This window comes from Homarus americanus, unplaced genomic scaffold (assembly GCF_018991925.1).
Source record: "Homarus americanus isolate GMGI-L3 unplaced genomic scaffold, GMGI_Hamer_2.0 scaffold31037, whole genome shotgun sequence".
Taxonomy (NCBI): domain Eukaryota; kingdom Metazoa; phylum Arthropoda; class Malacostraca; order Decapoda; family Nephropidae; genus Homarus; species Homarus americanus.
This window is the reverse complement of record NW_024722227.1, coordinates 26,279,312-26,306,442: the sequence shown is the minus strand read 5'-3', so window position 1 is coordinate 26,306,442 and position 27,131 is coordinate 26,279,312. Positions and strand designations below refer to the sequence as shown.

Here is a 27,131-nt window from a genome sequence, read left to right as displayed (position 1 = left end):
ATCCTTCCTCTTCTGCTTCAAACAACATAAGAGGTTTTTTGCTGTTCCCTCAACATTACCGTGCGATCTGAGTTTATGAATATACAGTATGCAGAGGATCCTCGACTTACGAATCTGACATAGGTACAACTGGTTCGTGGTATAGTATTAACGTATGAGAATTAGTTTGCATGGCGTAACCATGAGGCAGAGCGTGGGGAGTAATGCATCACCAAGCCACATGGCTTGAGGGAGAGTCAGTATCTCCTTACCCTCACCTCAGTAACGTGTGTGATCATGTGCAAACTTTTGTTTTTTGCTTATTAACTATTTTTTACAGCCACCATCATGGCTCCCAAAAACAAACTTGATGCAAGTGATAGTAGTGCACCCAAGAACAGGAAAACAAATACAATTGAAGTGAAGCTTGATGTAATTAAATGTTCTGAAAACGGCGAAACACCATCAGTCGCTCAACAGTTGGAAAAATTTTTAAAGACAATGAGAAAATTCTTGAACATGTTAAAGGATCTACACCAATGCAGTCAACTGTGAGAACTAAACAAAAAAATGCAAAGATTGTTAGTGACATGGGTGGAAGATCAAAATCAACGGCATCTGCCTCAAGTCTAGCCTCGATTCGGGAAAAAGTGAGAAGCTTGCACACTGACTTGAAGGCTAAACGTGGTGGTGAAAATGATGGGGAAGATTTTGCTGCTAGTAGTAGAAACTGGTTTAACCAGTTCAAGGTAAGGGCAAATGGTGTTTGGAAAAAACTCTGCCCACCGTTTGTCCACGATTACAGTGGCTCTGAAAATAATGTTGGGGAAGTGACACAGACAGTGATAGACCTTGGGAACCAACTTGATATTCATAAGGACAATGTCACACAGTTGCTTGAGTCTCATGCTGAAAAATTAACCAATGAGGACCTGATTAAAGTGGAGAAGCAAATTTTGTCAGAGGATGTAAAGGAAACTGAAACTCCAGGACCAAAGAGATTCATTACAAAAGAAATGGTAGAAGGTTTCAGGATCATTGAAGGAGGATTGTTTAAATTTGAACAGCAGGATACCAACATAGCAAGATTCACCAAGATTATTAGAGGTATTAATGAAGCTCTATGATGCTACAGAGAGATTTATGATGAAAAGAAGAAAGCTTCAGTTCAACCATCACAGTAAAGCCTCGGTCACTCCTACAAATGCCCATCTCTACATGCAAGCCAGCCGCAGGTTTCAATGTAAGTGTTAAACTTAAATTTTCAGTTTCTTTTAATATATTTTGTCATTCAAATTCTATGATATAGTGCACGTAGGGTATGTGTGCCGACTTACGCACATTTCCATCTTAAGAATATCTTCAGGAACGGAACTCGTTTCTTATCCTGGAGACCCCCTGTATTTCGAAGTGCATCACTTCTTGCTACGTTTTTTGCCTGGTTGTGAAGGATGTACTGTTGTGGTCCTACTGGAAGTTCTCTTTCTCCAGGAAGACACAGGGTGTGAACTAGGACCCAGGAATGTGTGACTATATCTTATTTCATCCATTGTGTATCATGTTTTAGTATCAATTTGTTCACCAGTGTTAAGGGTGAATGTTGGGTGATATTTTGTGAATGGAGGGAGAGCCATATTATGAAATTAAGGCAGATAAGCTATTAAATTAGTTGGGTCACAGGACCGTGCTGTATTTTTGTCTGTACAGGTAGTTCTGCTATAACGCGATAATTGTGTTCTTGTAAAATATCGTGTTATAGAAAATCGCGTAATAGAAATAACAGGGCTTATGGAGAAAATAGGGTTAGGTGCAGATTACTCGAAATCGAAAAAATTTAGTAGTTAGCATAACACAAAGGATAGCACAGTCTAAATAAATGTTACCTTCATATCTAATAATGAAATCATACAGTAAATGTAACACTTTACTTGATGGGGGAGAACGGTGATTTTGAGGTTGATAAAATCGAGCTTCTCTTCAAGTGTTATATCCTTTCTTTTACGATCATCACCCGGAATTCTATCACCAGAACGCTTCTTGTTGATATTCTTCTTTACTATATTCACAGTTAATACGTACCACAAAATTGGAGAAATAGTAAGCAAAAATCGCGTTATAGCAAACAAGCGTTCGCGTTATACAAATATCGTTCCTAATTCATAAATCGCGTTACAGCAAATTCGCGTTATCAAAACACGCGTTATAGCAGAACTCACTGTACTCTTGTTTATTGTAAATATATTAAGTTTAGTTATTACAAGCTGGTGTTACTTCGAAATCCTTGGATGCATGTTCACAATGTAATTGGATGGAAATGTCATCTTCAACTGTCAGCTGGAGGTAGCAAAGGTTTGTCTACATGATTCTGGTCTGTTCACCAAAGCTGTTATTTCAGAACGTGAGTCTGATTAATGGGCCTAGAGGTTGAAGCACTGCTGGAAGATGAGGAATATTCAGAAGTGGCTGTGACACTCTACACTGGCAACCAACAAGGATCCAGTTTCATCTATTTTTGTCTCTTAGTTTCTCATTCCTTTAGGATCTGCAATAGCCTCGTTTACTTGGTTATGCAGTCAGGACCGTACCAGCAACAGCCTTCATGCTTTACCTCATTCTGCAACGTACCAAAGATGCGGTCAGACCCCCACAGTCCGTCCTAGATGACGTCCACTTGCAGTAATTGCATGTCAGCAAACTACTTGGTGACCCTGAAGTTGTAATCCCTGGTTCTCCATGTCTATGCATTTCCAATCATAAACTGTCTTCTTCCTTTTACGTACTTACACCTGTGGGGACACACAGCGCTTGACAGCTGTCGCCGTTGGCAATCCTGGGGAAGGGGAAGGAGCTAATGGGGGGATGTCCAGACTCTGTAAGAATCTTCTTAGTCTTAAGCCCAGTTACGATGTGATATAATTCTAACTGTCGGTTTAATAATAATAATAATAATAATAATAATAATAATAATAATAATAATAATAATAATAATAACACTTATTACTATTACTATGACAATTGCTTTTGTGCTTGCCTGTCAAGGACCTTTCAAAGTCCCATGACTCAGCTGTGTTCCCACAGTAGGCCTCGTGTCTGGTGTGTTGGGAGGGGAGCCTGATGCCAACCTTCGTAATCTTTCACTATATTCCGACAAAGAAATTTACCCCTCGCTGGGATGACTTCCTTTATAATCACACCTGCTAATTGTAATGTAAGTGAACTGAGATGTGTGAGTGATTATGCCCTATTGGCAGACTATTATTTAAAAAATCACTGAGCTGTCCTGCCGGTCTTGACCTAGCCGACACCTTCGTTTGTCCAGTGTAGCCGTCCAAGACAGTTTGGATTTGTTTTTCTTACCTATGACAATGTTAACTTTATAGGTATAGTACTGTGCAGTAGGGTGTTTTAATCGTCAGGTGAAATAAGGAAGGGTGCCTCATCTTCACATGATCCCATTTCTTATCCAGGACTAGGTTAAGACACCACCTCTAAGTTTAGATGTAAATTCATGAGAAATCCCACGTACTGTATATATTCTGTGGTTTCTGTTTGTAGCACTACATGATGTACCTGTCAGTACCATACTGGGGATGTGACTGTTGAATCATCCTGTACACTGATTCAAATATTGCACCAAATTTCAGCATTTCAATCTAAAGAGATGGCCTTTAACCCTTAGACGTTCTAGAACGTCTGCCTATTTTCCAGCCATTTTTTTTTATTATTTTTGGAAATTTTGATTTTTTTTTCTTGATTTAATCCCGCGTGGGGGGTACTGCCAGCAGCACCCTAACCCGGGGCTGAAGGGTTAACCAAAGTGAAGATTCTATGAGTAGGCAGTAGGCAGCTACCAAACAGGGAGGTACTACCACCTGGAAGATATTGGAAGCATAATGTGTTGTCTAATGGTAGACCCTGCTGCCATATGGCATCACAAAAATTGTGACCAAGTCCCAGGTTGCTCATCTGACTTTCTGCCTCATTTACACACAATTGCAGGGTCTTAATTGTTTTTCTTACTATTGACATGCAACATACATATATTGTTTCTCACTTTAGATCATATAAGAAATTGTCCCAAATACAATAATTACATAAGAACATAAGAAAATAAGGAGTCGCAATAGGCCGGTTGGCCTGTGCATGGCAGCTCCTGTCGAGAGTTACTACCACTCTCCATCATCCATGAATCTATCTAGCCTCCTTTTGAAACTTTCCAGAGTTCCCGCACTTACTACAAAGTTGCTAAGCTTGTTCCACTCGTCCACCACCCTATTTGTGAACCGGTTTCTTCCTATCTCCCTCCTAAACCTAAACTTATCCAACTTGAATCCGTTGCTCCGAGTCCTATCCTGCTCGGGTATTATAAGAACTTTATCTATATCCCTTTTATTGATTCCTTTCACCCACTTAAATACTTCTATCGTATCTCCCCGCACTCTTCGTCTTTCTAGGGAATGCAAGTTAAGTTTCTTTAACCTATCCTGATATGGAAGGTTTCTAAGTCCCGGAATCATTTTTGTCATTCTTCGCTGCACCGACTATAGTGAATTTATATCCATTCTATAATAGGGGCACCAGAACTGAACCACATAATCGAGGTGCGGCCTGACTAGCGCAAGATATAGTTGCAATAAGACCTCTGCACTCTTGTTACTTACACTTCTAGATATAAAACCCAATACTCTGTTTGCCTTATTTCGAACATTAACGCACTGTTTTCTAGGCCATAGGTCTCTTTCACAAGTCGACTTCTCTAGGTTGATGTTAAGGCTGTATACATTATAAGTATTTGTTCTTCCAATATTAAGTATGCTGCACTTGCTGGTGTTGAATTTCATTTGCCATTTTTCAGATCACCCCTGCAGTTTATTTAGATCCTCCTGTAATGCATTTGCATCCTGCCCTGAATTAATTTGCCGCCCTATTTTGGTGTCATCCGCAAACTTGCTTATGTCACTGCTGATCCCAGTATCTAGATTGTTTATGTAGATTATGAGACATAAACAAAATAAAAGTCACTCTACTTCCTCACTGTGCTAATAAGTATAAATACCGTATATAAAATCCTTGTGGGACTTAGTATTTCAGCAATTACAACACAAATTCGCGGAGCCTTCTTTTGTGTGTATTTACAGCTGAATCGCCAGGCAAGAAGATGAAGGTCATGATGCGTATGGTGGGGTGTGAAGGAGGGGGTTTTGAGAACTGCAATTAAATGCCAGGTAGCGACGTGTCCTAATATTACTTATTAAGTAATTATTAGATGTTTTAATTGCCTGTGTGTTGGCCTGGCGAGTTAGCTAGGAATTAACATACCTAGGTAACATGCTGAGCATCGCATTCTGAGTTGAACAAAAAGAAGTATTGTAAACCTTTCAAAAGGTCGTGGCACCGAGTGCTTTTACCAACAAACTTGTCATTGGATCTGGCTGACAGGTGACAATTTAGTCCCTAACTTTCCAGCCAATGGTGAATTAACTCCTGTAATAACATGTTCTGAAAGTCCTGAAAATTCCAGTTCAAATACAAAAAAAAAAAAAAGTGATTTATGTTAGGGGAACCCTGGTTTATATTCCTTCAAATTACATATACTGTAGCACCATACATTTATTATCTACTTACAGTCATGTACTTCCTCAGAGTAGAGTGGAGGGACCTCACAGGGTTTATTTCTGTTACAGGGAGGTGAGTTGCTGTTTTGTCACTGGTCAGGATACACAGTCGGTTGCTATGAAACAAAAATTTAACAAATGATCACAACTTGAAATCTCTTCTCTTCCAGTTTCAATTTTAACATAGATATGGCAAGTGCTTGAACCAAATTGCTGTTCTCATAACCTTATATTTTATCACCACCCCAGCAGTGTACATTAAACCAGCCACGAGACCATTTTGTTGGTTTATACAAAATTTTAATCTTAAACCCAATATTCAATCAGGGGTTAGTTATAACACACATATTACTCTTGTCTTTAAAAACCTTTATCACACATTGTGTACTAACCTTTTTATATTATAATGACAACTGTATACACTTAGATAAAAATACTCAGATGTTGTGTGATATGTTAATGTTCCCACTGTGATTATGAGCAGACAATTGGTTTTTATATAAAACATTATGGATCACAAATATAATCACAGAATGATCCCTCAATTAAAATGCAATACACAGTACAGTACAGTATAAAATTAACCATAAACTTATTGAAAAAAGAAAAAGGAAAAATTTAATATAAAACTAGCTACAGGGGCCCCCCAAATTTGCGGGGGTTAGGTTCTCATAATGGCCGCAAATTGCCAAATCCGCAGACGGGAGGTGTTTAATTTTTACTTGTGTACAAAGAAATGTATTCCCTTTTTGTTTTTCCCCTCAGGACAATAATTTTTTTTACCTGTATGTAGTGTATATATGTATGTATGTATGTATGTATGTATGTGTGTGTGTGGTCCCACACACAAAACACATACCTGTACAAATAAATACATGTAATGAGAAAATCCTCTCACAAATAATCAGAAACAAATTTATTATAAATGTGACAGTCTACCCTCAAATCCATGCTTTAATAATAAAGTAATAAAGCACAGACTTGAGGGTAGACTCACATTTTTAATAAATTTGTTTCTGATTATTTGTGAGTAGTACAGTATTTTCCTATTACTGTAATATTTATTTGTATGTGTTTTGTGTGTGTGTTTACACACACATATATATATACAATACAGGTAAAGGAAATTACTGTCTCTAGAATGAATGGCTCTCTGTTCCGGCCGTGAAAATGCCAGCAACTTTAAAACTACCCACAGACATTCTTGGGTGCATCCAAGGTGTCATCCGCTAATAACAGAGGACCGCGAAATAAAAATCCAAGAACTTGGCGGAGCCCCCTGTATAATTATCTGAAATATAGTATCAACTTACTTAGCTTTCTTTCTGATAGCAATGACCAGTCTGAGAAGGAGTCTTGTATGGGGTTTATTGATAGGCTGGAGAGCAGGATGCCATGGCTCTTCTTCCTTGGCCCAATACTGCTTGGCCCGTCGGATCAGTGGGTAAATGTCGTTGCCTCTCAGACTTAATTCTGAGAGATCCTCAACCCACTTGGCCTGCAATGACTCCTTGTCTGCAGAGGCAGGAGTCTTGAGAGTTCCACCTAAAAAATGAATGAATCGTGATTGTGTCAACGTAGTATCAGGCTCCAAATCCTAAAATCTCTTCACAAAAAACACCAACTATACATTCCTCACTCTGGAATCCTGTCTGAATAACTCCGTAATTTGAGGTGCCCATGACTTCAGTGGCTATCCCACTTCTTTTCTTCACATATTCTTCTCTCAAAATGATCCCATAAGAAGGACCAACACCTGCATCAGGGAAATGAGCCATTAACTCAAACTACAGTACTGTAGCTAGTGATCTTAGATCAAACCACTTGCCAGTATGGCCCAAAGACTGGCAGTTGTCATACTCATAAAACATATTCAGTTTAATGTAAATTTTTAATGAAATTAACCAACTGTAAGATTCTGAAAAGCTACAACATAAAGAGTGTCCTTACCTACCACAGTACCAGTAACAACAAATCTGAACCATGACCCTGATGCAGATTCCACCATTAACAAGGTTGTGATGTCTGTTTCAAGGCCTGTCTCCTCTAAGACTTCTCTCTTGGCAGCTTCCTGAGATCAGATACAAGATGACAGGATCTCTTCATAATTACACCCTTTGGAACTTCAGTGAAATAAAATAAATAGAAAAAATACTGTACTGAACATGGAAGTACTGTATATAATGCAGTATATTTTACTGTTAATTTCTTATGGAGCTATTATCTACACTGTATTAGCATTGTGCTGTATTGTAAAATAGTATTTTTCCCGTTATTTTTGTATGATAATCTTTCCACTATTGCATACAAAGCTAGTGAATGATGATATAAAATTATTAAACCAAACACTGACTATGGAACTACTATACTGTACAGTACTACATACAGGTTGACAACCCTTTATCTGAAATTCCAAAAACCGAAAAGCTCTAAAAACTGATTTTTTTTTTTAACAGGGATTAGCCCACCCGGGCATAGATCACTGACCCACATTGGGGCCTGGGGGGCGAAAATGTAATAGTAATAATAATTATAATAATTATTCATAGTAAATGAAAATTGTAATAAAAAATACATCAAAATAAAATGATAATAATAATAATAATAATAATAATAATAATAATAATAATAAAATATAGTAATAAAAATAATAATACTGTAATAATAATAATACTGTGATAATAAAATAATAATAATAATAATAATAAAGAAATACAAGAATGAAAAAAAAGATCAAAAGTGATAAACACGACCTAGACCTATGAATTGTTATTATTATTATAATTTTTATTATATTTTCGCCACCCAGGCCCCAATGTGGGTCAGTGACTTGTGCCCAGGTAGGCTATAAAAAAAAAAAAAAAACATTCTGAAAACCGAAAAATTCCAAAATCCGAAATGCCTTCTGGCTCCAAGGATTTCGGATAAGGGATTGTCAACCTGTACTTATATAAAAGCCAAACATAATTCCAGCTACAGGGACCATTTTCTGTACAATACAGTTAATGTTTTAAATTCTGGCATATTTTAAACTGGTAATTTGCTGTATGCATTGTATGTTCCAGTACTGTATAATTATACTGTACACATTTAATGCACAACTAATCAAAATAATTACAGTACACTATACTGTTCCCTTTTACAATTGCTTCTTACTCCTTTTTCTGTCCTCCCAAAATTTAGGTTAAATGCGGAATGATAATCTGACTATTCATTTCTAAATCTTGAGATCAGCTTGGCCTCACACAACACTTATAAGCAGACTTGTTGAAGCTGTTTATGAAAGGTTAATTGGCCGTCCTGATTACAAATAATCATTAACAATAAAGTGGAGGATATCATCATTATTAGCAACCCCAGTTTATACTGCCTGATGACAAAACATCTGTGCCCGGGTGAGTTTAATAAAAAAGATTCCTAACTCTCCCCGAGATCCAGTGTGGTTCATTCACATAAGTATTCAATATGACAAAAACATACTGTATGAGGATATTTCTCACCACAATTGTCTCTCCAGCTTCCATACGCCCGGCAGGAAGGTACCACTTGCCGGCACAGGAGCTGATGGAAAAAAAATGAATGCAAAATCATTTATACGTAAATCACAAAATGCTAAAAAGAAAACAAAATCAGGAAACCTTACAACTACAGTACAGTACAGTATTTAAATTATGTGTAAGAAAAACATGATGAGAATGTAAAAATTCAAAACATATACTACATGCTTATTGGCAAATATTCAACAGTACTGATACAGTAAGAAAGAGAGCGAGGGAGTTTGATGCTGAACAGTACAATACTCACTGTATATAAGAAGATGGCAAAAGGATACAGGAATAGTCATGGAGTGAGAGAAACAAAAGAGGTAAGGCAGTACTCTGACCTCTTAGCTTCCTGCATCATAAGGACATGACCCTCGTCGTTGACCAGCACCGCCGCCACGATGTAACACACATTGTCCCGCAGTGTCGGTGTGTAGTCAGATGGAGTTGACGGTGCCACGCCCTTTGCCGCTAAAAAAAATTTTCGGAGATGAGAAAAGTTGGTTTGGAAAGATTTATAACACAACAGAACATATAATTGGAAAGTAGATTCACAAATATTTATGAAGAATCATTACTAACCCCAGTGCACAGCCATAGCTATCACAAAGCATATTTAGAAACATCATTCACTCAAAAAAACAAAACAAAAAATACAAAATCTATCTTGAAACATCACTAAATATACAAACATATTATGCTATGTAATTCTAATCTTATTATAGAATCATGGAAGTGTTGCCTTAAAGACTAATTCCGTCTTGAAAGTCATGTACAGTACACTGATAATGACACTTTCCTTGATAAGAAGGCGGAGATTGAAACTTTACTCAAGATACATCAACCCGGCATACTGTACTGTAGGAAGTGTTGTAGAACTGTTGTACAAGAACAAGAGAAATGACCTGGAGGAATGCGAGTTCATTATAGACGGATATGACTCCTTTACGAACCTTTCCCAAGACACTTGCAAGAAGGGTGTGGTTATTTATGCTAGGCAAGACCTTAGAGCCAGCCAGGCGAGGGTACAGGGAGAGGATGTTTTTGAAGAGTCCAAGTGGTGTAAAATTAAATTAAAGGGAGGGGACTTACTTATTGTCGGGTGTATCTACAGATCCCCAAACTGTAGTGTGTGCAGACACACACACACACACAAAACACATACAAATAAATAATAATAGGAAAATACTCTCACAAGTAATCAGAAACAAATTTATTAAAAATATGAGTCTACCCTCAAGTCCGTGCTTTATTAATAAAGCACGGACTTTAGGGTAGACTGTCATAATTTTAGTAAATGTGTTTGATTATTGTGAGAGGATTTTCCAATTATTATTTATTTGTATGTCATTGTGTGTATGTGTGTGTGTCTATACACACATGTTTACAATACAGGTACAGGAAATTACTGTCCCTAGAATGAATGGCTCCCTGTCCCAGCCGCGAAAATGCCGGCAACTTTAAAATTACCCACAGACATTCTTGGGTACATCCAGGGTGTCCTGTAAGTTACGGCTTCGAATACAGACTTATTTACATAACTCCAGTTACGGGGTAAACAAAGAGATACAGTCCTGTAAATGCTTTTGAGTATGCAGCCCCTGACCTCTCCAGTCGAATCCAGGTAAAAAAGGCACAGAAAAAAACCTAACCTAACCCAACCTAAACTAACCGAACTTAACCTAACCTACATGCATTACTATATATAAATTGTGTTGTCAATATGTAAAAGTCATGTACTGTCAGTTAATAACGGTTTTAAAATATTTGTAGTTTTATTACCTTAATTTAAATAAAATTACTTTTTTTCATGTGACTTTTTTCCGAGCCAAAATTGTGACTTTTTTTCCTGTGACTTTATTACCATTCACCCTCCAGTCATGCCAACTGCTCAAAAATTCCCCAGAGAGAGCATATCAGAAGGCTCAAGTATTCCACAATACAGTACATTCATCAAAAACTGGAAGGACAATTTTGTTGCTCACTGTACACTCCCAGTCTAGACAATTATTCCAGAAAAAAAAAAAATCATAGTTATCTACTTTCAGGACTAATAAAAAAAAACTGGTATCTCCAAATAAGCAAAGCCATTAGTTACCTGGAGCGAAACATCCAGCACATCTAAGGTACTGTACTGTACTCCCAAACTGTTAGTCCTAGAAAGAAACTGTTAAATGTTCTCCAAATTATAGTGTGTCATTAGGAAACAAGTATACGTTTGTGTATACAAAAGAAAGTCAGTGAGTGTATTTATGTACTCACAGATTGAAACTACAAGGGGTTGCTGTATGAGGCTGTGTAAATAAATTGTAGCTCAATGGACGAGTTACTTTAAGGTAAAAATATACTGTACAGTACTCAGAAACATAACTACATTATTATGTGGTACTGTACACCGGTAAATTTTCTCACGAAGAAATTTGTCAATCCAATAAGGAAACTTCAAACTTTTACACACACACGTTTTTTTTTACTGTACAGTATAAGTTATTACTGCAACATATAGGTTGGATTATTCTGCAAAGATCTGTGAATATTTCACTAAATTTCAAACTGAATATGACCTGACCTACTCTAATCTACCCTAACCTAACTTAGACACAACGTGAAATGGAAGATCTACACAGGTATTTTATAGATTGTCTGCCTCACCCTCTACTGCACCAGGAGCCATACCCTCCCCTGCAGGTCTAACGCAGCATAGGAATCAATACACCATGCTGACCACAGATCCTCCACGACGTAAGTGATCATGGAAAATGGGGGCCTCAGATAATGGGGCCAGGCACAAATAACAGTAATGGCAGAAGTAGGCAGGGTGGCCACGGGTAATGGAGGCGGGTTGGCCACGGGTAAAGGAGGCGGGTTGGCCACGGGTAAAAGCGGTTGGCACCAGGCGGTTAACCACGGTAAAAGGCAGTAAGCGGGTTAAAACCACGGCTACGGGTAAAAGCGAGGCGGTTAAGGTACCGGCAAGGAGGCAGAGGGGTTGGCCACGGATAGGGGCGGGGTACACGGACAGAGGGGCGGTGGCTACGTGGTTAGGAGGGGCGGGGTGGCGGACGGACAGAGGGGCGGGAAATACAGAGGGGCGTGGGGTGGCATGGACAGAGGGGGTGGGGGTGGCTACGGACAGAGGGGCGTGTGGGGTTACACGTGACAGAGGGGCGGGTGGCCACGGACAGAAAGTGGCTAATGACTGGAGGGGCGGGTGGCCACGGAGAGGGGCTGCGGCTACGGACAGAGGGGCGGGTTGGCTAATGGACAGAGGTGGGGCGGGGTTGGCCACGGACAGAGGGGCGGTTGGCCACGGACAGAGGCCATGGACAGAAAGGGCATGGACAGAGGGGCAAGGGCTAATGGGCAGAGGGGCGTGGGTTGGCTACGGACAGAGGGGGCGGGCAACGACAGAGGGGCGGGTTATTAATGGACAGAGGGGCGGGTTGGCCACGGACAGACGGGGTGGGACAGAGGGCGGGGTGGCACGGACAGAGGGGCGGGTTGGCCACGACAGAGGGGGCGGGGTTACACGGACAGAGGGGCGGGTTGGGCTGGCCACGGACAGAGGGGCGGCGGGCTACACGGACAGAGGGGCGTGGGTTGGCTTGAGGGGCGGGTTGGCCACGGATTAGAGGGGCGGTTGGCCACGGACAGAGGGGGCGGCACACGGACAGGAGGGGCGGGTTAACACGGACAGAGGGGGCGGGAAGGCCACCGGACAGAGGGGGGGAGCACATGGACAGAGGGGCATACATGGACAGAGGGGCGGGAGCACATGGACAGGTGGGGTGGGTTGGCTACGGACAGAGGGGTACACACGGACAGAGGGGGTTGGCTAATGACAGAGGGGTATGGGAAGGCTACAGAGGGGGGCTACGGACAGAGGGGCGTGGTTGACAGCTACGGACAGAGGGGTTGGACAGAGGTGTGGCATGACAGAGGGGCGGGGCCACGGACAGGGGTGGCAAGGGCTAATGGGATAGAGGGGCGTGGTTGGCTAATGGATAGAGGGGCGGTTGGCCACGGACAGAGGGGCGCGGTTGGCTACGGACAGAGGGGGCGGGAGCATACGACACAGACTAACACAGGAGGGGCGGGTTGGCTACGGAGGGGCGGGTTGGCTAATTGACAGAGGGTATGGTTACATGGGACAGAGGGGCGCGGCCACGGACAGAGGGGCAAGGTTACGGACAGAGGGGCGTTGGTTGGCCACGGACAGAGGGGCGGAGCACACGGACAGAGGGGGCATGACAGAGGGGCAGCACACGACAGAGGGGCGGGGTTGGCATGGACAGACGGACGGACAGAGGGGCGTGGCTGGCTACGGACAGAGGGGCGGTTGCCACGGACAGAGGGGGATAGAGGGTTGGCACATGGACAGAGGGGTGGACATTGAGGGGCGGGGGCTGGATGGAAAGGGCACACGAGGGGGGGGCACACGGACAGAGGGGCGGAAGGCCACGGACAGGGGCGGGCGGCCACGGATAGATACTACGGGACAGAGGGGCGGGTTGGCCACGACAGAGGGGCGGGCTGGTCACGGACAGAGGGGCGGGGGTTGGCCACGGACAGAGGGTAAGGCTACGACAGAGGGGCGGGAAGGGCTACGGACAGGCGGGGTTGGGTTGGCCACGTGACAGAGGGGCGGGGTTGGCCACGGACAGAGGGTGGGGCTGGGCACACGACAGAGGGGCGGCTGGCTACGGACAGAGGGGGCAGAGGCAAGGCAGAGGGGGTGGGACACAGCTGGACAGAGGGGCGGAGCACGGACAGAGGGGCGGTTGGTTGGCCACGGACAGAGGGGCGTGGCTGGCCACGGACAGAGGGGGACGTGTGGGGCTGGCTAATGACAGAGGGCGGGCTACTACTACAGAGGGGCGGGGCTGGGCCACGGACAGAGGGCGGCTGGCCACGGACAGAGGGGCGGGGCTTGACAGAGGGGGCGGGAAGGAAGCGGACAGAGGGTGGGGCAACGGACAGAGGTGGCCACGGACAGAGGGGCGGGGGTGGCTACGGACAGAGGGGGGGCAGGCTACGGGACAGAGGGGCGGGTGGCCACGGACAGAGGGCGGGGTGGACAGAGGGCGGTGGCTATGGACAGAGGGGCGGCTGGGTGGCGGAGCACGGACAGAGGGGGTGGTGGCTACGATTGAGGGGTGGGGTACACGGACAGGGCGGTGGCTACGGACAGAGGGAAGGGGTGGCTACGGACAGAGGGGCGGGCACAGGGGCGGGGTGTACACAGATTAGAAGGGGTGGCAATGATGAGGGGAGGGGGGCTAATGGACAGAGGGGCCACGGACAGAGGGGCGGGGTACGGGACAGAGGGGGCGGGGTACGGACAGGGGCGGGGTATACGGACAGAGGGGCGGGGTGGCTAAGACAGGGGCGGTGGCTGGGGGGCGGGGGGCTACGGACAGAGGGGCGGGGTAGGCACGGACAGAGGGGGTGGCCACGGGACAGAGGGGGGGGTGGCCACGGACCATGGGACAGAGGGGCGGGGTGGCCACGGACAGGCGGGGTGGCTACGACAGGGTGGCCACGGACAGAGGGGCGGGGTGGCCATGGACAGAGGGGGCAGAGGGCGGGGTGGGCTACGGACAGAGGGCGGTGGCCACGACAGAGGGGTGGGGGACAGAGGGTGGCTACGGAGAGGGGCGGGGTGGCCACGGACAGAGGGGAGGGGGGGTGGCTACGGACAGGGCAGGCTCATGACAGAGCGGCAATAATACGACAGAGGCGGTGGCAGCGGAAGCAAGCCTTTGCTCTTTATCCGTGGCCGAGGGGGGAGGGGATGTCCTACACTCGTCCGTGGCCACCCCATCCTGCCTCCATTATCCATGGCCACCCTGACTCCTTTACCTGTGGCCAACCTGCCACGGATAAATATCACAACCACAGAAAGAGTCCCAGGAAGCAAAGAGGCAGACTCCCCAAACGAGAGGAACATTCCACGCCCACCCAAAGGAACGGATTCTTCAAAAATCTTAAGGTGTGTTGACTTTATGTTCCGTAACTGCGAGGTGAGACCACGCATCTGATAACGGCAGTCTCGAAATGGAATCTGGACGTTACTCTGGCTAACGCAATTATTTTATAGATGCTTATGTGACCCAGATGAGATTTGCAGTTAGCGATCAAGCATACCAGCTCTCAGAATCTGTATGGATTTCAAATGTAAGCCAAAGGATATGTTTGTTTTTGAGTCACAAACCCATATACATATACACAGAAAAGTACACATATATACATATGTACACAAACACACTAGCATACTACATGCACCCTTATGCTTATAAACATGAGCGCACACACCAACACGAATATGGAGTGACCTTGCACAGAATGGCCGGTGGCTACAAGAAACGTTATTCTCCTGGTCATCCTTACTTTACCTTACATCACATCAACACAGCACTATAGTATCTGATAAATACACATAACTTAGTTTCTGGTATAAACAAAACCTAAATTTCGTCTCGGCATTTTTTCTTTTCCAACTATGGAGCCTCTTCAGATTCAGATTTGCCCCCAAGGGGGCTAGTTTATTGGGCACCCCCTTACATCCTGTGCAAGGTGAAGCGCAGAAGCGTTTACAGCGCCCAACAGGGAAGTATGAAAAGTTCATACTTGCCTTTATGACTCGTACATTAAGGGCGTAAAAGCCTGAAGGGTCATAGGTTCTGTCAAGTTACATAAAGTGAGAGAATGATGAGTGTGTGGGGGGAAAGTTCCCGGTACATTTTATCTGTTTATGGCAAAGAGTGGCAGGTCCCCAATAATGTCAAATGCCAGGCCTGTGACTAGGTATGGAGCCTCTTCACACCGTTCACTTGCCTCACACGTCCTAGGGAAGTACACTATCCCATACGTTTTAAGTCAATTAACTCGCGCATTTAATATTACCCCACAAAAAAAATAAAAAGAAAATCTCGTGTTAAATAAAGAAGTTTAAAGTCAATATACTCACGAATTTAATATTAACCCACAAAAAAATATAAAGAAAATCTCGTGTTAAAAAAAAAAAAAAATATATATATATATATATATATATATATATATATATATATATATATATATATATATATATATATATATATATATATATATATATATATATATATATATATATATATATATTACAAGATTTCTCAACAGTATTGGTAACATCCGTTAACGAAGACTACCTGGGAATTGCCTTCGACTGCTGATATCTTCAAACTAATAACCGACTTCACGGTTCATCTACAGCAAAATTTATTTTAATAATTATACAACAAAATCGCACGAGGGTCTCGGGAGTAGGAATCAAATACCAAGATGACTAGCACTGACGGAGCCCTAAATCATTGGAGGCCCGAATGACTGGGCGGTAACCAAAGTAAGCCACTGCCTATAGCCCCCCAGGAATCAGAAACTTTCCAAAATCGTGTACTATCTCCCTTACCTGTTCCCACTAGTTTTCACATTCGCATCCCGACAAAGATTGTGTAGATTATGTGCTACAGTACACTCCACGACTTGTTTAGCTACACGCCCCGCAAACAGAAGAGAGAACTTCACTCGTGACAAATAAGCTTGGAAAAATATTATTACAACTCTTATCAATGCATGATATGGAGGAATATGGAGAAAATCCTCAGAACAGATTAACTATTCGTCTACCTTGGGTTTAATGCCAAAAGTTTAACTTATCAATAACAGGGATTGACAACACACACTCATACACACACACACACACACACACACTCATATATATACACACACACACACACACACACACACACACACACACACACACATATATATTTAACAAAATGAATCGAAGTAAACATGCGTACAACGTCTTTCACGCTCAATGTTGACGAAGGAATCTGGAGAATTTACTGGAGATTTGACAGTATACTACATTACATTCACTTCGGTAAGCCCTATCTTATAATTACAAGAGGTGTGGGAGTGTGTGTGTGTGTCCAACCAGTCAACTACTAGAGAGGAAAGATGTACAAGATAAAAACAGTTACTCGTTTCTTCATTGTTGACATGCCGTGAGAGTCCCGCTTGGTTGCCAACACGTAATAACTCTCTCTACTTCCCTAACTTGAAACCCGCCAACTTCCGACTTTCTAAACACTAACTCCTGGTGAGAGCCTGTACCCGCTCTTCGGAAGAAATTTAATATTGGCGGATTAGTTCGTTGAAAAATAACTATTAAATTTCACAGAACGATGGCTGACAAGATACGCGCCTTTTGGGCCTCTCTCCACAAAACAAGCGTCGCCCTTGTGAATGACATTGCACAACCGTCCATATAATATGCACTACTCATTTTATGACGACGTACAATATATATATATGCAAGTAAATCACTGTAGGTGCGCGTGATCTAGGTATATGCTGATAACCACAAGGAAAGAAGAAAACACGAAGTTCCCAAGCGCTTTCGTGTAATTCACATCTTCACTCACCCTGAAGATGTGAATTACACGAAAGCGCTTGGGAACTTCGTGTTTTCTTCTTTCCTTGTGGTTATCAGCATATACCTAGATCACGCGCACCTACAGTGATTTACTTGCATATATATTAGAGCAAATATTTTCCACAAAGCGATGCGATAATGGATATCAATAAAGCCTAACAAACGAAGAGTGCGTGAACGTTTTCAATCGGGTCCAGGTGTCAATCTGTTGATACACAAGTGGTCTTGGCCTTTACTCACCACGTTGGCATCACCTGGTAAATACTGTACAGATTGTTTGTATTAAAAAGCCGGCGAGTATTCCGTCTGTATCCAATAGGGGACTTTCACGCTTTGGTGGTCACTGGGTTAGATTCGCATGTTGTTCCATAAGTTTGCCACCCCTTGGAAAATAATCTGCTTGCTAATTAAATGATGTGTTGTCTTAAGTTATGATTGATTGCTTGTCTAATGATGAATACGCGGCCCTTTAGGAGTAAATAATTAACTAGAAAATCATTTAGTATCTGGTTTCACTAAGTTATGGCTTGGGAAACGTATTAACAACCCCGGAAGCATCATTTCAAGTAATGTTCTGGAAGGAGGAGCCACACGGCAGCTGGTCCATTGCTTGAGGTCATGACCGTCAACCTAAGACAAAGGCAAACATTAGCATGACTTTCGTCTTCCACTTTAAAAAAAGGCATGGGTGAACAAATCCCTTTCATGCATGTGCTTTAACCATATCATATCGTAATATGTGCATGGTACACTATCACCGATGTCCTTTAAAATATTAGCAAACTATGCATGGACGGACATGTTTACAACTGATTAAGACTGAGTATGAACGTAAAGTTAACAATATCCCTTTACTAACATTTTTTTTAATTTATGTTCCAATGCCTTTGTGTTAGCAATTACAAATAACATTTTCGGAATACATATTACAACTGAACCCTCAACGGTAGTGCTTGATCCTCCAGTGGGCACGACAATCCACACACAGCAAGTCGACAGCGAGATACATAAGAACACAAGGAGTCTGCAATAGGCCGGTTTGGCCTGTGCATGGCAGCTCCTGTGTGTGTGCATGGCACTGCACCTCACCGCGTAACCTGCCAGAGCAACACAACACGATTTGGGAACAATGTCAAAGCTCCACGATCCCCAGTTGAACACTTACCGTCTAATGTGACTTGGATAGTTTATTATCCAGTGGTTCCCAACATGTTTATATGTAAGCCCCATTGAATGATAACAATGGGGGCTTCACTCTGCCAGGGTGGGCAGAGTACAGGTGTGTGTGTGTTTATATATATAAATAAATATATATATATATATATATATATATATATATATATATATATATATATATATATATATATATATGTTAGTTTCGTCGACGGAGTCCGAGCACTGCAGTGTCCCTTATATCAGAGCTACGTCGATACTTTTTGCCTGCCCATGGCTCCTTAAACGTAACCAAACATACCTTATTCTAACCTAATCATCCACGGCTACATTTACTTTTCCGATAATTACACAACACAATCATATGAAACCGGGGTCCAGGCACATATACAGTATACTGTATAAAGGTGGCAGACAAAGCATCGGGAGGATAGACGGACCACACCCTGTCTGCTGCAGGCAAGACACATCAAGTCCTTGTAAACAAGATACCTGCATTAATAGTTACATGAAGCAACCGGTAATGTCTATCTCTGCGCTACTAACACTCCCAATACTTTAAGATAAACCACAGAAGAGCTTAAAGGCTGTTTAGGGATATTTAACACACCACATCCCCAACTTTATATTCTATAGTATTAGTTTATTGTGATAGTACTTGTCCGAGTAGTATCTCACAAATCATGTCATTTCTCATACGGTAGACGGCGCCCCAAAATGAGGTGCATTTCTCCGGTCAACATGTCTTAGCAGGTATGGGTAAGGTGAACGGAAATAAAGTCACAGGAAAAAAGTAAAAAAGTCACAATTTTGGCTAGGAAAAAGAGTCACAGGAAAAAAAGTCACATTTTATTTAATAAAACTAAAAATATTTTAAAACAGTTATTAACTGACAATGCAATTTATATATGATGCACGCAGGTTAGGTTAGGTTGGGTTTTCCGTGCCTTTTTTCTTGTGACTTTTTTCCTGTGACTTTTTTACCTGGATTCGCGGGTAACAACAGAATAAAGAGTTTCTAAAGCGTAGCCGACTCGAGGGCGTGTTGGCGGCGGCCACCTGCCTTGTTATCACAATCCTGACCACAATTTTACCACTATTAATTTTTCCTTGGTTCAATATGGTCTAGATTACATAATTTTGGAATATAAAATTATAAATACAAATAATAATCTTAATTTAGTTACTCATCTGCTAAGAGTAAAATTGCTTACGTTACTATCTGCAAGGAATTCTATATCAATTTTATTCACAAATAGTTTTGTAATATAAACTCCACAACCTACAGTAGGTTTGTCGAGGTTTAAGGCGTAACTTGGGTTAGTCCTTAAAATAATCGACAGGCGGACTGTTATCACTGGTCCTCTGAACATGTGTGCCGTTTGATCAAGGACACGTTTCAACCAACCCTAACAAAGCTGATTATATGAAGCAATATTACCGGTATACATCCAACCCTGACCAGTTCTGGTAGGTGATTGAACCACCTTTGTGCCAAGTAAGGCATGGCGAATAACAAACCACCAGTAGTAACCATCCTCCACCAGTAGTAGTAACCATCCTCCACACACCGCCCTCACAGTGGACAGTTCAAACAGTCCAAGCATTTTGAAGACTGCTGCTTGTACTGTACACTTAAGCATGCCAAAATTATATAGCCAATGTATACAGTATATTGAAAGTGGCATTGCTTTTCATTTTCGCCCATAAAGAACCACATTCCTCTCTTGCTAACGGGCAGAACCAAAAGATAAATGTGTTATACGACTCTACTCATTACACGCGGTAAACCAAGTGACAGCAACTGGAGTGTGCACGATACATTTCTTTACAGTTTTACGAAATTTTCTGTTGCTCTGTAGGCGTGGTCTTGATCCATAAACAAAAGCTGCTACAATTTAGCTGTACTAAAGAATATAAAGTGAATCGCCTGCCCCATAATAATGTAGATACTGTACTCTCCTAACTGAAATTAATGCGAGAATGAGGTGGTTGATACTAATAAACTGATGTAGATTAATATGGAACTCTTACGTATTCAGATGAAACTACTTAAAGGGGGAGGGGTGCTATCAGAGTACCGATCAGACTGAAAGCGCCCAAGGGGCAATTAGTTGCCCAGTTTAAACTGTAGAAGAGAACACTTAATTGACAAGTACATGTACCTCAGTGATTAGTACAGGTGCCAAGTTAACTGTCACACATCTAGAATAAGGTGAGAGCAGCTCCATTAAACTCACAAATTGTCAGACCATGTTGTTTAGGGTGGTGTTGTGAACTCGAGGGAACATTTTACCGGTGAAGGTTGTGACAACATGAAGTATGAATTTCACAGTAGATTGACCAACACCGTCCATGTTCAGACACAACCAGGCGCCTGTGCTTGCCAAAAATGAGATATAAAAATGACCAACTACCCTACCGGCCGGTAAACTGACAAATGAAGGGAAAAAAGAGAAATACGATTTAACTGACCACCGACAGCTTGGTTCGGTGGCCATCCAAAGAGAGTTACCGCAACTATTCGACTACTGTAGCTGACTTTGGCTAAAACATGAACATAACATCCAAAAATAACATGAAACTTACATCGAAACATTGTCCTAATAGCATCAGTACGGCAACAAAACGGACAGAAAAGAGACCTTTTAATATCTTTAGTTACTATAAAAATCTTCGCCACAAAAACCCTTGAGAATCTGTAACCTAAATTGTTGTCATGCACGTGGGATTGTATTATCAGGTGGATACATAACTATATCATCATACTAAGTCAGGAAACCCTGAATATGATGTTGGTATGGACAATTTTGGATGCTGAACAGCCGTGCCTGGGCAGCTCGTAATCAAAGCAGTAACTACAGGTATACCAGTAAAACTTTACCGTGGCAGGGAAAATATCGAACGTGACACCGTTACTATAAATACAGCATTGTAGTCACTTAAGGAGACGTAGGTCACCATTTTCTTTAACACCCAGAAAATCTTTTTTACCATGGCAACACTTGTTGGTCATTTCGACGCGATTCGCACCAAAAGTTTTTTCATGTGGACCTGTTCAGATGATCTAATATAGTCTCTGAGTAATCTAATTCTAAAAGATTAATTTTGGTTGATATCAACTTTAGCCTAAATAAAGATAAAAACAGATTAATTAGTTCTAGGCACACTGCTACTTATATACCAAAGTTCAAGGCACCAACTTCACATTGGTTATCACGTGGGAACTGAAACCAGGGATCGCTGGACGGTCACCTCAATGCCAGGCCGCCTCACCCTCACACAACATTCCTCCGTCTTACTCAAGCAGAACGATTCTTGACACGCATTTCCCCATCCTCTTACGCCCTGAAAATACACACGACTTACACCCTTATATCGTAATTTATAGAACATGACGTGGCACTGGTAAGCGATCAACACACTGTAATAAGATATCAGAAACATCAGTGGCTGATATATTAAACCAATTATAATATTTAGCAGCCGCGACCCAGCTATTTCCCAACTACAGACTTTTACTTTTACTTACTCTTATCCTCTTCGCCACTGATCGGCTCGTTTGCCGCCCGGGCGATCGGTCACGTCTCTGTCACGCACTGTTGGCAAATACTGGGCATGCACCGGCTCCTGAATGTACCTGAACCCGTTCCAGTGTTGGTCAAGTCTTGTCTTGAAAGAACTAACACCCGGTGCCGTCACAACACTCTCCGGTAGATTGTTCCAAGACTTCACAACTCTCACTCCGAAAAAGTTTGCCCTCACAGTTTTCTGGACTTGCGGCTTCTTCAATCTTGAGTTGTGACCCCTTGTGGGGCGAGCGTCCGCCAGCTCCAAGTAAGGACACTCAACTGAGTAGTGCCCCCTGAGATGCTTATACACCTCAACTAGGTCCCCCCTTGCCCGTCTGTAGTATAAGCTAGGCAAGTTCAGGCGCTCCAATCTCTCAGGGTAGCTGAGGTGCCGAAGTGCAGGCATCAGTCTGGTGGCCCTCCTTTGAACATTTTCAACCAACTGACAGTCCCTAGCATATCTCGGGGACCAGATGAGGTGACAGTACTCCAGATGGGGAAGCACTTCACTCCTGAAGATCGTTCCGAGGGACGGACCGTCTAGATATCTGAACGACCTTCTTATAAGACCCAATAATTTATTTGCCTGATTTACCTTCTTCTCGCAATGGCCCGAGAACTTCAGCTCATTGTCAACATACACACCTAGGTCCTTCTCACATACAGTCTCAACTAGTGCAGTTTCTTCATCCCTTTGGGACATATGATACGCCTCCTTAACGTTGGTACGCCCCAGGTGCATCCTCTTACACTTACATAAGGAGTCTGCAATAGGCCGGTTGGCCTGTGCATGGCAGCTCCTGTCGAGAGTTACTACCACTCTCTATCATCCATGAATCTATCCAGTCTCCTTTTGAAACTTTCCAGCGTTCCAGCACTTACTACATAGTTGCTAAGCTTGTTCCACTCGTCCACCACCCTATTTGTTAACCAGTTCCTTCCTATCTCCCTCCTAAACCTAAACTTATCCAACTTAAATCCGTTGCTTCGAGTCCTATCCTGCTCGAATATTATAAGAACTTTATCTATATCACCTTTATTGATTCCTTTCACCCACTTAAATATTTCTATCATATCTCCCCGCACTCTTCGTCTTTCTAGGGAATGCAAGTTAAGTTTCTTTAACCTATCCTGATATGGAAGGTTTCTAAGTCCCGGAATCATTTTCGTCATTCTACGCTGCACCGACTCTAGTGAATTGATATCCATTCTATAATAAGGGCACCAGAACTGAACCGCATAATCGAGGTGTGGCCTGACTAGCGCAAGGTATAGTTGCAATAAGACTTCTGCACTCTTATTACTTACACTTCTAGATATAAAACCCAATACTCTGTTTGCCTTATTTCGAACATTAACGCACTGTTTTCTAGGCCGTAGGTCCGGGCTTACAAGTACCCCTAGGTCTCTTTCACAAGTCGACTTCTCTAGGTTGATGTTGGTAAGGCTTCGTGACATTGAATCTCAGCAGCCATTTCTTCGACCATTCCTGGCGCCTACAGAGGTCCTTCTGCAGCTCTTCACAGTCCGCTTGGTTCTTAATTTCCCGAAATAACTTGGCGTCATCGGCAAACATTTGTATGGAGGAGTGTACAACGTCAGGCATGTCATTTATGAAACAAACAAACAACAGCGGGCCCAATACACTGCCCTGTGGTACCCCACTTGTGACAGGTACAGATGACGATTTCGTGCCATTAATCACCACACACACTGCTTGCGATCATGTAGAAAGCCTTCTATCCACGCTAGGACATTTCCCCGAATTCCGTACCCTTCCAGTTTGATTTTCAACCTTTCGTGGGGTACACTGTCGAAAGCCTTGGCAAAATCTAGGTAAATATTGTCGATATTACCACCCCGTTCCAGAATATGGGTCCAAATATCCTACCTTGAGCAATTGTGTTAAGCAGGAGCGCCCCGGCATAAAACCGTGTTGGCAATCCTTTACAAGGTTGTTTCGCATAGATGTTCCATTGCGGCATCTCTGATAATACTCTCAAGTACTTTACATATTATGCTGGTCAGGTTCACCGGTTTATAGTTGTTCGTGGAGTGACGATCGCCCTTCTTGAAGATAGGACTCACATGAGCCACTTTCCATTCACTGGGGACCACATTGAGGAACATTTGAACACACGCGCACACACCTCATTAAAGTGACACAACAAGCTAGTTATTACACGGTTGTCTCCCTCCTCTCACTTTCTCCGTGATATAAAACAAGAGAACCACACACCAAGTGAACCAAGCCTCCGTGACAACTTACTGCTCTATAGAGCTACATCATCTCAACACGAAACCAACGAAAATGAAACTCAAGTTGTATATGACTTTCTCTTCTGACCATATTTATACGGTTTTCAACTATGATTATTGATTAATCAATTTGGACCTTAATCATGGCATAGGAAAAATACGTGACATGTCTGCTCTAATGCCGACCAATCTCCAATTAAAAATAATGAACCTTATTCTTTTATTAAACACCTCCATTCAGGATCAACTTCATTGCATAAACGATATTCCGTCCTACATAAGGAGTTAAATAACGTACTAGAAAGTGGAATAACTCAGGTAAATTGTGTAGCCCTAGTGTTAATGGGAATTTGGTTAAAGTAAAATCGAAGAAGAACCATCAATTAGTGCTTTATTTTTTTCCCTTGTTGGGATACGTACGCATTTCATCCTCCCTGGAGAAGACAAGGGGGGGGGGGCTATCCTCTGGCTAAAACGAAAGTGGCGCCAAAAACAGGTTGAGGTGGCAGGCAGGAGTCACTGGGGGGGGACCGTTATGGAGGCCTGTGGTGAACGTTGGTGTTTTAAAGCATTCTTGTGATAACTTGTGCCTCTATGCATGTTTTCGCTCTTCCTTTCCACAGTAATTACGTCACAGGTAGAGAGCTGTCAATATGCTGTGCATTGTTAGTCGTGCGGCTCAGTGAGTTTGTTACGATAAAATGTTACTTTTCGCTATCACTTACGCTTATAATACTTTCACATACATACTGTAATACGGTTACGAACGATAATTATCCTTGAATATTTCAGAAAACTCACTGAACAGTTTCTTCCGATATATTTTTATGAGAAAATTGCCAACAATTATACTAACTACTGGTTACTAAATGTGCATGCAAACATCGGGGGCCAATGGCCTTCACCCTTAAAAATTTGAGAACATTTTAAATACCATTTTTTTAAGATAGCTATGGCCCAGTTCTCTCCAGACTACCCATTGGTTGTATTTAATGAATGTCACTGGAAAATCACAAATAAAACATACAAACTTTGAACAGGTCATGATGCCACATACGATTGCAGTAGAACCACAAGCTTTAGTATAGAGAAGATTGTACAAACAAACGATACTTTGTACAAGCAGACGTAGAACTTTCGTCTTGAATTCTCCAAAGCAAGTGAAGTAAAAAAAAAAAAAGAACCCAGAGACTGTGAGGACAGGTGTGGGCCATATTTCAGATCGTTGGGACAAAGGAATGTTGGGCGGGTGTTGATCAGCACCTGATACTTGTGGAGGGGGTGAGGCGTATGGTCAACCCTCCCAAGGTAAGCCAGTGAGTGGTGAAGGGAGAGGGAGGAGAGGGGGGCAGAGAAGTTGGGAATGATGGTGGGGGAGAGGGGGGAGGTGGAGAGGTTGGGGATGGGGTGATGGTGAAGGTAAGAGGGTCCGTGGTAGTGAGTGGACGGGCTTTGAAGAGGTAGGGGAGGGCTGGTAGTAGAAGGCTGGGTTGTGAGGAGGTGGAGGAGGTAATAAGGGAGGTGGTTGTCAAGACCTCCCATCGCCCTCCATCAGGTGTGAGGGTAGGAGAGGATGGATATATTAGTCTAGAAAATCAGCTGCAGGAAAAGGGTAGAGTGGGCAGGTGAGGTGAGATGAAGGGAGGTGGAAGGGAGTGACCAGAGGTGTGACGGGAAGGGGGAGGGGGGGAGGGGGGAGGGGGTTTAGCCCAGGTCCTACAAATACTTTCCCTTCCATAACTCTACTCGCATACGGTTAGACTCTGAATACTAAATATCAAATAGGTGCCGGTAAATTATTTTGTGCATCTGTACTAATCTAAAAGAATAGCAGTTACAAACTACGTAAATAATTTTCTGTTAACAATATGATTATCTCGTCTACTGTTGTCTTATTTCTCGTTATAGTTACACATTCAAATAGTGTTACCGATCTTACTGCATACATGTATAAGTTGGTTTTAATTGTAGACAAACTAGCGTCAACAGGGTTACCATCTAAGGTTCAGCGCCTACAGGATTCTGCCTCACTTCTGCCATCACAGCCTCCACTCGCAGTCTTCTTTTCTCACTATCATAACGTAAATTTAAGCGAACTTTACCTTCAATATCGCTGTATATGTGGTGTTAATTAATACAGAACAACGTTGTAATGTCTATTTTGGATAATCCTACACCATGCAGCGTGGCCTTCAATTTAACTATTAATCCCAACTTATGATACAGCCTACGTTAAATTTAACCATAAATATAATTATTGTGCTACATAATTCCACCTGGGGCAAAGAACGATATCCATGGAATATTGTACTTAATTACCGTACAGTATAAGCGAACCATGTAATTTTGTCATAGCGGGTTACGACCTTCCATCTTGTGACTTACGAATCGTGTACAGTATATTAGGTAAAATGCATACCTCTCGTACAAGGTAATATAATAATGTGTTTACATATTATAAAAGTTTACCACCAAGTTTTATTAGCCTATGAGAGAACGGACATGAAAAACA

At 42.6% G+C, this 27,131-nt stretch overlaps 1 protein-coding gene across 3 annotated transcripts in view; it reads right to left on the bottom strand.

Moving 5' to 3' along the window:
- Positions 1–27,131, bottom strand: part of LOC121862444 (8-oxo-dGDP phosphatase NUDT18-like) — a 52,421-nt gene that overhangs the window by 12,047 nt on the left and 13,243 nt on the right. For all 3 annotated transcript variants that reach the window (XR_006088232.1, XM_042360743.1, XM_042360742.1), the window contains exons 2-6: positions 9,478–9,607; positions 9,095–9,155; positions 7,545–7,665; positions 6,908–7,139; positions 5,605–5,710 (exon numbers count right to left, since the gene is read on the bottom strand). Coding sequence is in view for 2 of the 3 variants with exons in the window: in XM_042360743.1 (XP_042216677.1) it covers positions 5,605–5,710; positions 6,908–7,139; positions 7,545–7,665; positions 9,095–9,155; positions 9,478–9,607 (650 nt within the window). In the remaining variant the exon portion in view is untranslated. The remainder of the gene's footprint in view (positions 1–5,604; positions 5,711–6,907; positions 7,140–7,544; positions 7,666–9,094; positions 9,156–9,477; positions 9,608–27,131) is intronic.